The following is a 10,918-nucleotide window of genomic DNA, read 5'->3' as shown; positions in this document are numbered from 1 at the left end:
CTCTTAAACAATTTGTTAGTGGAAGTATTTTATAAGAAGCACAAACATCCAGGCTAAATGAAGTGTCTCTTGGTTTATTCTGTCTTCTTAAGTCTGTGTGATATCTGTCCAAGCCGTGAGAGCTGTGAAAATAACAGTGCTGTCGAGTCTCATCAGAATTACTGTGAGATCCACATGTTTGTTTTGTCTGTTCTTTCAATGCAATATGTGAATGCTTCAGGGAAGTGAGAGCTGAATTATATTAGTTTCTCGGTACCTGACATTTCCAGGCTTAATAATTGACATTTAGGGTGAGTGTTTTATATGCTGCCCAGCTTAAAACATGAAAACAAAGCATTTATGTTCAGTGTTTCACCAACTTTATTATACAAATTCTTGGTATCCAATGGGGATTAATGCGTTGAACAACAACAGAAGGGTTGCTTAAACATCAAATAAATTCATTAATTTCAGTTCCCTTTGATTTTCCAAGAATCACAGTCGCTCCGAATGAATTCATAATGGTAAAGCACAGACCATATTCATTCATTTCTTTCTTGTCGCTAAAGCTCATGCTCTGTGTTAGTCACCGTTGGTTTAAGGTTTTTACCCCATTAGCCATTTAGGAAGCTATGACAATAGAAAGACAACAAAATGGAATGAGGTTTGGCACTGTACAATTCATAAAATACTATCACATTGTGTTGGCTTTTCAAATCAATGCAAAGAGACCACTTAAAATATTCTGATTGTACTAGCTATACAAAATACAATACTTGCACAAATTAGATCAGACCATTTATAAAATCGTGAGAATGAAGTTTGAATATGGCTTGTGAGATTTTACAGACTTTGCTACAGACCTTTAGTGGTTCTAATAAAAAACTCTAGTACTATTTCATGTATTCATTTCACATCAGTCCCGTTTCCCTGAAAAAGACATTGCGTTCAAAGCATTCACTTCCTCCCTCAGTCCATCTCCATCTGTGTAGAAAACATTCACCCATGCACACAAACATCATGACGTTGAGAATTTGAGTGAAAATTACCCATCAAACTTGTTGTTACCCCCCCACGTCTCCTCTGTTAAGACATCACACGGGCGCTCGTTGTCCCCGTGATGTTTTACCAGAGCGTAGTGAAGTAACTGGTGCTCAATAAGGCCGATGACTAGGCACAGTACGAAAGTGATCAGTACATCCAGGCTAACTGCAAAAATGCCTCTCAAAGAAATGGAGCTGGCATGCATCGAGATTCAGAATGTGTGAAAAAAAACAGCTAGTCATGAGAACGCTAGTTTCCTTTCAAAATAAAAATGAAAGTATAAAAAAACAAGAAACACGTAAATCCCACCAAGTAAAATAACATTACACCATAAGATAAGTGTTACAGATATAATATTCGTAATAATCATTAATAAGCAAACTCCATCATATTAAGAACAACTACAGTGAGCACTATGTATAGGAAGATTGTCCAACTAAATTTGATCTAGAATTTTGTTTAAGTGACTGAACTAATGTCAATAGATTCACTTTTTTGTACAAATCACTTGAACATAAAACCCTCGACCGATCAGTCATGAGATTGGCCAAGTTTGTCTACGTTTTGGTGCAAATTTAACATGGATTTGTGCAAAGTAATGTTGTTATCTCTTTGAACTGTGCTTTGAGAGCTCATTTTCTGTACACATTAATACTTAATACATGACAATATCAACACAAAATCAAGAGAAAGAGATATCGGTTTATATGGACTATATATTTCACATACAGTATATAAGATAGGATAGCCCTTAGTAGTGATAAGCGTTATTGTTGTGGGTTTTCACTTCTCTCTTTTTTGTTTTTTTTGACCGATACTGGTTGAACTGCGGTTATGATACAGCAAGATCTTGGATTGAAGGTGGACAGGGCTTCCGTAGAAGTCTCTCAGGAGGAGAAGGCCTTTGGGTTTGCTCTGAAGTCAATCCATTTTCTGTACAAAATATCACTGACCAGGAGGATAAACTAGAAATGGTGATTGTCAGACCAGCTTTGCAGTGGTATTTTCTTTGTATCTCCACAAAATGGCTTTGAAGGACAGTTGTGTAAGAACAACCTTATATTTGTGCTCTTTACTCTTTGACTACTATAAAGCAAGATGCCCCCATAAACAAACACTTTAGCACTTTTGTTGTTACGTCTTGTGAGAATTTCAAGATGTCAGCAATGGCTCTTGGTTAGCGTAGCCCCGTTTGTACACACCTGATTCATCTAGCTAACGTATATAGCTTACACTTCTGCAATGTAACAGTGATTTATGTCCACTCAGAATTTGGGCTAAGGTCACATGGAAATCTATAGGCAACCCAGGCAAATTGTTAAAATTTGTACATCCATTCTTGAAGCAGTCCGGCTGAGCCCAGTCTGAACAAGTCCTCCAGGTCTATTCGACAAAGCTTTCAAATAAGTTCTGTATCCGTTAAAAAGATGAGGGTGGATACGACTGTTCTTCGAGAGATAATCATTGTCGGCAAATGTCCCAACTCTGCAGGTAGTGAGTGTTCCTCATTTTTAAATGGTCTGGCTTTCTGTCTAGTATGGCTCCTGAGTACGTTTTGGAAAAATAAAAACATTTAATACTAAATTATGAAGAACAGCTCTGGCAGTTTTTCCCCTTTCTCACCCAGTCTTTTAAGTAATGGCACTGTTATTAATGGCGATATGGTAAACTTTACAAAATATGGCTGATGTAGGCTGTCACATAACCATAACAGATAATCCTCACAATAGCTCTATAATACTTAAACTTTGTAACTTTATAATACTAGTTCAGCTATTTAATTACAACATAATAGTAATTTAAATGGCCTAACACATATATTTTGTATATATAAATAAACTTTCTTCTATAGTAGACACTATTCTAGTCTTATTTGTTATAGCCTTTGATCTAGTAGTTAAATGCCGTTGTTCTATAGTTAAATGCAGAAGGGTTATCTATCCTACCTCTAAAGAGCGTAAACTCGACTTTAGGCACTAAGCTCACACTGTCACCTCGTTTTTGCTCCCTGTCCTGATTCCCTGACTCCCTCCGCTACCGGATGACCCCCCGCTGCCCCCTCCTGGTATGAAGTGGAGCTGCTCTATGGTGTTCTGCCTCTTTGATGCAAAAGCCATCCTCCTGGCACTGTGGCCTCCGAGCGTTCCCGTTCCCATAACGACGCCGCCTGGGGCGGGTACCTCGCCGGCCCATCCCATCCCCCCGCTCATGTGGCCGGGCATCGGGGTGCTCCTCTCCTGCTCCCTCCCCGAGGTCGGGTGAGAGTTCATCTTGATCATGTGGTGTCGGTCCAGGGAAGGCGTGGCACAAACGTTCTGCTGAGACTGGGCCTTCTGTTGGCGAGGCAGAGTCGGGACGGCACCGCTCGCCGGGTGGGCGTACGGGTCAACCACTCCAATCCCTCCGACGCCCATCCGATCCTCCAGGTGGTCTGGGGACATGAGCAGCCGATCCTCGCGCTGACGATCCTGCCTCTCCTGTCGGTCCTGCCGGTCCTGCCTCTCCTGTCGGTCCTGCCTGTCAGGCCTGTCTCGGTCCCGGTCCCGGTCCCGGTCCTGAGGTTTGCGGGTGAGCGTCTGCGTGTTGGAGTTCTTGTTCTTGTAGTACTGGTGCTGCTGATTCTTGGACATCCGGGAGAGTGTGCCTGTGTTCCCTGGGACGTCTCCCATGTTGAGCAGCTGGTCAGAGGACTTGACTTTCCTCGGCTTGGACAGAGTGTCGTAGTTAGCGTTGAACTGCGGCTCGGGCGGGTCCAGAGGGTAAGGGTTGGGAGTGGGAGAGGCAGGCACACCAGCGGGCGGAGGGGGGATCCAGGGCCGGGCAGCGTGCCTGGGCAGGGTCCCTCTGCCGCTCAGGGTGTAGTCTCCGCCCCAATGCAGGTGATACTGGGACGACTGCAGGGCCGGCTGGGCAGTGTGCGGGCGGCGCTTGGTGGTGCAGTAGCCTGAAGAGTACTCATCCAGACCTTTTTCTGTAAGAAAAACAAAACGCCTCAACAGTTATCACCTGTTCTCCTAAAAGAGATGTTGACAGATTAGTGTGAAATGAGTGAACCATTTTGCGGAGAACCCACCGAGGCGTTTGAGGGAGGAGTAGCGGTTGAGCTCGGGCTTGGTGGCGCTCTCGTAGGAGGGGGGCAGCTGGGCCAGGTTGTGCAGGGAGTGGTGGAAGGATGGCTGGGATTTGGTGTTGTTGTGTTTGCTGGAGAGCAGGGTTCCTCCGCCCGCCAGCTGAGCGTTGTTCATGCGAGGGGTGCGTTCTGCAGATATCACAGGGACAAAACCAGTGTGTGCTTAATGAGATCTGCTCCTCTGGATATCGCACACTGCATGAGGCAGAGTTTGAATCTGCTAACATTCACACTAACAGCAGAAATCAAACATGCTTTCATCTCCGCACAAGCAGCCAAAGATATGATAATCATTATTATTGTTTGAGTAAATGAGTCTACTTGTAAGCTAAAAACCCAAATGAATGAAGCAAATCATGCACAGAGGTGATTACATGTAATTTACATTGGAGCCAGCTGCCTTACCAATAGTCGCAGTGTGTTTGGGGCTGGTGTTTGACGGATGGATGAAGTTGTGTTGCAAATTTCCCACTAAAGGTAAAAAAAACATAAGGCAATTAGTTCTCAATTTGCATCTCCAAAATCAACTCTACCAAATCTGAACATGAAAAAGTTGGATAGCTCACATCTGTTGTCTTTGCTGGGCAGTCCTGGGGCATACAGGTTCTTCTGAGTTCGTCCCAGAGTCCCCGTCCCGTCGGCCACCGTGAGGGCCACACTGTTGTTCCTTTCGTCCTGCTGCACGGGGCTGGACTGGTGCCGCAGCATGTCCACCAGAGCTCTGAGGGAACACGCAAGAGATCAGTCCCTCTATGGCCAAAAGCACAGAAGCGAGGCTGCCAATCTGCACCAATCCAGCCCATCGACACTCATGCATTCACCACATTCATACTAGACAAGAAGTGTGAAATGTCTTCCCTCAGGACACAACAACAGTAACCAAGCCCAACACTGCTTAGCGTCCGAGTTCAGACGAGATCAGGCATTGACAATCAGGATGTTAGAATTACAGTATTTCAATTTGCACAACTGGTAATGTTTTATCAGAAAAGAATGTGGTCATTGTTTTAAAGGTTTACCATGAAACTACGGAGAAAAGGAGTTGATGTTAGAGTCAGATCTGTGAAAAAGGTGACCCCACTCACAGTAAGAATTCATGTTTTATGTATTATTACCATTTCTGATCAATAAAAATACCTTTAATTACATTCAAATAGTAATTATAGTTTTGTGAGATCATTTAACAAAGAAAATCATGTCCACATTTGGAACGACAAAGAGAACGTGACAGGAGCCGTGTTCACTGCACCTTTAAAGTAATGTCTGTGTGCGCAGGAGGTTTATTAGAAAACATTTAATTTACACATTTATGGATCATTTTCAGTTTTTCTGTTTTTGCGTTGCCTTCGTTGGATCTGGCACACTTGCTATAAAATAGATGTGTGTGTCTCCGTCCTCATTTACATACAATTTTAATAGCAACAAGACACATAACTGCAAAAATAGAAACTTTCAATCCAATATCACAACATAAACAAAGAGATGAACCCCACTGACAACAAGAGAACTGACCACTAAACTAAATAAATAATTGACTTCACTTTGTGTATTTGATGTGGTCACGTCCACAGACACAATGTTGAGAGACACATGTGGAAATATGTTATGATGAAATTATTGTGGTGAGTTCAGGGTGTTATGTATTTATTAATGTTTATTTTCAGTTAGATCTTTATATTAATAATGTAATCAAAGAAAAGCACTGAAAATCAATGTCTTCTTTGACCTATTGCAAAAAAATACATAATTCCTTCAAACTGAGCATATCATTTTGTTTTATTTTTATACTTAGATTAAACAGACAGTGAAATGTGTGTGTCATACCTGGGCATATTGAGATCTCTGTTTATCGCCTCCTGTTGCACCTTGTTGAAAACCACCTTGATCCCCACGGCGACAGCTATCATGAAGACCACCACTCCTCCGATGACAAAGCCAGTGTTATGGCTCTGCATTTTCAGAGGGTCGAAGTCCGGGTCGGGCCCCAGCTCCTCGGGGATGATCATGGTCTCCGTCTGCGTCTTGGCCCAGTCGGGGGAGTGGTAGTTCTTGCAGCTGTCCTGGTCCAGTTGGCGTGAGCTGTCGGGGCAGCAGAAGCGGTAGTGGCAGGTCCCACAGCAGTAGATGAACGTGTCTTTAGTGCAGTTAAAAGCACTGTCATAGTGTCCCATTACGTCGAAGTACCCCCGGCACACATCCATCCACACCTCCATGAGCCTGGGCCGGATGGGTGCTACCTGGGCTGCACCCAAGGGTGGGGCGAGGGCCTCTGACGACGTCACATTTTTGGGAAACATGACTTGGGCCAGTGGCCTGGGAGGGGTTTCCAGGACCTCCTCTGCACTTTCTGGGGGGCTCTCGGGGGCTTTGGGCCTGCTCTGCAGAGCTGCAGGTTGGGCATTGGTCTGGATGACGCGCAGCAGGAGAGAGGAGCTGGGCTCAGACACAGACTGGTCAGTGCTGCTCTGTGAGTGGTCAAACAGAGGGGAGGGGGTCTCCACACAAGTGGTAAGTGGGGCAGTGAGGAGCGAGAGCAGAGAGACAGCGAGCACTCGGAGACTGGTGGTGGGCGTCATTTTTACATGACTAAGAGATCTATTTTCTGTGTTTGAGTCAATGCTGTATCCGTTTTTGCACTTTAATCCACTAGAATGCCATGTGAATACACGAGGAATCATGTAGAGCCTCCTGAAGTTACACCAATAGTTTCATTCTGAAATAGATGTTATGATTTTGTTTGAGTTTAAGTTTATACTTCAAAATTCATGATAATAACCTCTGATGATAAGCAAATGGCTCGGCCGCCACAGAGCCTTAGTAATATCTTCATCTTATGATCATTTAAACTCCTCTTCGATGTGAGGAGCAGAGCCAATGTGATGCTTTTACTGCTCAATAAATCCTAAAATTATATCTTACTCAATGTTTTTTGGGGATTTTTTACTACATATATTAAACTACTCCAGGGTTTTTTGTATGGCAGCTGTATACATTCTTCTGCTGATTTTGGCACTTAATACAATGGCCTGGAATAATCAAATGTAAACAGTTTATGGCTGATTTTGTTTTTTTGTGTGTGAAATTACATTCAAACTCTACAGTTACCTACATGCAACATCCATATGACATTGTATTCATGCTTTTTCACACAAATTTAAAATGAGACAGCACCACGACGTTCACTGTGACTAAAAGTTAATAAAAAATTATCTGTTCAAACGTTGCTTTTTTGCAGTGTCTAAAACTATAGACATTTGCTTGAGTCTTTTCTATGGTTTTACAAATGTGCTCTAGTTCTTCCCTGGCACAGACTGTTACTGTGATGGGGCTGGGTGCTAATGAGTGAGCTTCAGCCTAAGTGCTAGGAGACTGTAAAAACTGAAAATTGCGAATAAGCAAAAACCAACAAAACAGTTTGTGGTCTGCGATATCCATCTTAAAATGACACTAAAGTCTTTTCTGGCCCCACTTGGATCTGAGAAGATCTGCGGTCATGTTTCAGGCACATAGGCGGCCCATGCCATTAAACTGGCTCAGTGACGAGTAAGAGAACATGACGCCATGTGACATAAAGTTATTCCTGATTTGTCTCTGGGGGTTCAAAGAATATCACTTTTGTGGAGAAAAATGGAAATGTGTGCCGTTATTGTGTTGGAGGTGTTGGCAATAATAGACAGAGGCAGATCTGTCTCCCACAGAAATTATAATTATATGTAATTATCAAAACGTCCCTATCTGTAGGAACAGAGGGGAGACAGAACGCTCCAATCACAGAGGCTCCTCTTGTTTCTGCTCCTCTAACCTCCTGGAAGAGTTCAGGCCCGACTTCTCCCACTACTAATGTTCTTATGTTCTTCTGCCCATTCTAAATCACGGAGCGTGTCATTTCCACAAATGTCGCGCTGGGATCTGCTGCAGTGTACTCTGGAAAACAGGGAAAACAAGGCGGCCGTTAACCCAATAACTAAAAATGATATACTTCCAAAAAAAAATCACAATTTTTGTGACAAAAAATTATGATAAATATTTGCACACTTTTTACCACAAATTCACAAACGTCTTGTGTCTTTTTTCCTGCTGATGTGACACTGTCCCTGTGGTTTTATTTTGTATAACTGTTACATACTGTGTTCTTCTTGAACACCAAACTTAATTGTCCTTCTGAGTTGAATAAATCAGATTCTGAAAAAGCATTTTATATTTTTATCATTTCAACAGAACCTCTTTCACTTAAATTGCAAAGCCGCACAAACAATGAATAAGTATTGTGGCTTTTAGAATGAAATGTTCGCTCTTTAGAATCCTTATTATTATTAGATGCTTTTGAATAATTATTTGATTGTGCCAGTTCATCTGCGGGGGGAACACACTGTGCACAAAAAGCCAATGATAGACAGAGAGGGAGCAGAGATAAATGTAGGGTAGGGATTTAAATAAGCAAAGAGATTGTGGCGAGCAGGGAAGAGGAGCCAGAGGTATAGAGATGCAAGAGAGAGACGACCGTGAGTGGGAGGGTGGTATGTGGGTGGCACAGAATCAAGTACATTTCTCCCAGCACTACCAATACAACACAGCACATCAGAGCAAACAGCAAACACATCTCCACCAAGCACATTCTGACCAAATGACTATATAATCTACATCTTAAAAGATCGTTTAAGCGGACAAATTGTGAAAATCTTTGGAAATACTGCACTCTATAAACCCTGGCTCTATAAAGGTATTTTGTCAGCCTTTCTGTAGTCAGTCTCCAGCTCTTTTTCCTTTATTTCTATAGCTCCCTTCTTCACGTCTTTCCCCCGTTCTGTCTTTTTCAGATTGGGTGCGTGGGTTGAGGCAGCTAACTCTCTCAGAATAGCACTGCTGCAGCTCTGTCTGTGAGTGAAACAGCCAGTAAAAAGAAAAGAAAGGGACAATCCAATATGAAGCCATTAGCCGACCACCTCCTCAAAGTCAGACCATGTTTGTTGGAGACATGACAAGATTGCACAACACCTATACATCTAAAACTCATCTGTAGAGTTCCTATTAACATAAGAAAGATAAATAAGAATCAATTTAAAAATATAAATAGGTATTGTATTATAAAATGTTCTGAATAGGCAGTGCCATTACAATAGACTAATCCCTGTGTGTTGTTGAAGCAGTGCAGGAGAGATAGAGTTGGGGAATGAGAAGGGTGATGGGCAAGAGCTGTGAAAATGCATCCCTGCGTTACTTGGATACAAGAAAAGGGCCTTGTTAGAACATTCTGGCACTGTAAACAGCTATATGAACGCAAATATAGCGCAAAGCCCCATTGCAGCACACTGTAGAGCTGTGCGTACATGCCAATCCAGCAGCGTTTCAACAGGTGTTTGCCGAGAACAAATCAAAATGGCTTCCTATGACCAAATACCAATATGGGAAAAAATCTATGATGGGAAACAACTGATGAAAAGAGACGATGCTGATGAAGAGGACAACAGCAGAGAGACCCTCGCAGCAGCCGCTTATTAGTTCAGGGAATAAATAAATGCTGCGCCATGGATTTGCATCATCCAAGAGCTTTACGCACCACTTCTTCAAACAACAGGCATTTTATTAGGCCCACTTCATAAGTTGCTTACGATGTAGAAGCTTGTGGTTAATGGACATGACTTGCATGTACCAGTAGACTAAGAGTGCGTGGGTGTACCGTGCCGGTGTGTGAAGTCCCATTGTATGTCTTTTCTTTAAATTAACTATTCTTTTGTCTCCATTGTGAAATTGGATACTTCTAATAAGTGCTTAATTTTCCATGTCAGGACTGTCGAGTACAAAAGGTGTAAAATCTAATTGCGTGGCGCAGCTTTCATCCTGATGTTTTGTTTGACAGCCTCCAGCGCATCTCATGCGTAAAGATACAAATGACATTTCCCAGACACTCAAAACATGCAGTAAACGATGTGTTGAACTATTTGTCCGTATATTGCGATGTATTGTGTTGTAAAAGTGAAAGGTGCAAAATGTCGTGTCTTACCTGTGCGTTGCTCTGGGGTCTGATGCTGGAGAGGAGCGCTGGAGAGCCTGCGCACTTCGCTCACTGTTCCTGAAGCAGAAGATTAGAACAGCTTCAGCCGTGGACGCCAAATGTTCTTGTACAGTTATTCCCGTTTACAAATCATCCGTTTGCACGTTTTTATAAATGACACTGTGGCCTAACTGTGCTTTGCCGCGAGGTTTTTCTTAAGCTAAAAGTAGAATAAATCCCATTTAGTAGGTGACATCTCCATCTATGCAGTTTGATCTGAAAAGTTCTCAGGCTGTGCGCAAAACCTGAAAACTCAAATAGGCCTAACTTTCGTCTGTCTAAACTGGTGAGTGGTTGGTTCCCAATAATTTCCCAAAGAGACTGGTGGTACAGCACAGCTGCAGTCGGCCTCGCGCGGCTCCGCGCCTGTCCGCGCGCTGTGATTGGTCGCTCGCGCTGCTGTGATGAGACTCTCTCGCGCGTTTACCGACTGTCTTTAGACCTCATTCAACTGGTGGCGTAGCGTTTATATTTACTATCCGCTTCACATTTTCATATTTAGTTAGTTATAAAGGGAATCTGTGAGCTTTTAGCAGTGCACAGAAGAGGGTGTGGCTGCAGCCTTTTGATGCCACAGCGTTTTACTATTTTAATATTGTAAAAAACATGAAAGTGACATGTCCATTAGTGTAAAAGGGCGACACATTTCAGTCCCCGTGCATTCACGAGGACCTCTGAGATTCAAAGCTGTGTTTTCTTCATGAGTTACAGCG

General features: G+C 42.9%; 1 protein-coding gene across 2 annotated transcripts; it reads right to left on the bottom strand.

Moving 5' to 3' along the window:
• Window positions 1-345: 345 nt before the first annotated feature.
• Window positions 346-10,681, bottom strand: LOC117383232 (protein shisa-7). Of its 2 annotated transcripts, XM_033980339.2 has the most exons (7): window positions 10,155-10,681; window positions 7,956-8,077; window positions 5,978-6,866; window positions 4,720-4,874; window positions 4,559-4,624; window positions 4,097-4,282; window positions 346-3,994 (listed from the first exon to the last, which is right to left on the bottom strand). In XM_033980339.2, exons 3-7 carry the CDS (start codon window positions 6,829-6,831, stop codon window positions 3,006-3,008), a joined length of 2,250 nt encoding a protein of 749 aa, XP_033836230.1. In that variant the 5' UTR covers window positions 6,832-6,866; window positions 7,956-8,077; window positions 10,155-10,681; the 3' UTR covers window positions 346-3,005. The 2 variants fall into 2 exon arrangements, with proteins under 2 accessions (XP_033836230.1, XP_055083569.1); XM_055227594.1 differs by having other exon boundaries at window positions 5,978-8,077.
• Window positions 10,682-10,918: the final 237 nt, after the last annotated feature.

The sequence above is a fragment of the Periophthalmus magnuspinnatus genome, chromosome 16 (assembly GCF_009829125.3).
Source record: "Periophthalmus magnuspinnatus isolate fPerMag1 chromosome 16, fPerMag1.2.pri, whole genome shotgun sequence".
Classification (NCBI taxonomy): Eukaryota; Metazoa; Chordata; class Actinopteri; order Gobiiformes; family Gobiidae; genus Periophthalmus; species Periophthalmus magnuspinnatus.
Note: the sequence above shows the minus strand (reverse complement) of the source record. Positions and strands in the feature narration are given on the sequence as shown.

Excerpts from the sequence above, each read along its gene's own strand:
- LOC117383232 (XM_055227594.1), bottom strand. The coding sequence starts at position 6,831 with ATGATTCCTCGTGTATTCACATGGCATTCTAGTGGATTAAAGTGCAAA. Across the intron at positions 4,875-5,977 it reads AGAGATCTCAATATGCCCAG|AGCTCTGGTGGACATGCTGC; the intron begins GTATGACACACA and ends GTGTTCCCTCAG. Across the intron at positions 4,283-4,558 it reads CAAACACACTGCGACTATTG|AACGCACCCCTCGCATGAAC; the intron begins GTAAGGCAGCTG and ends TGATATCTGCAG.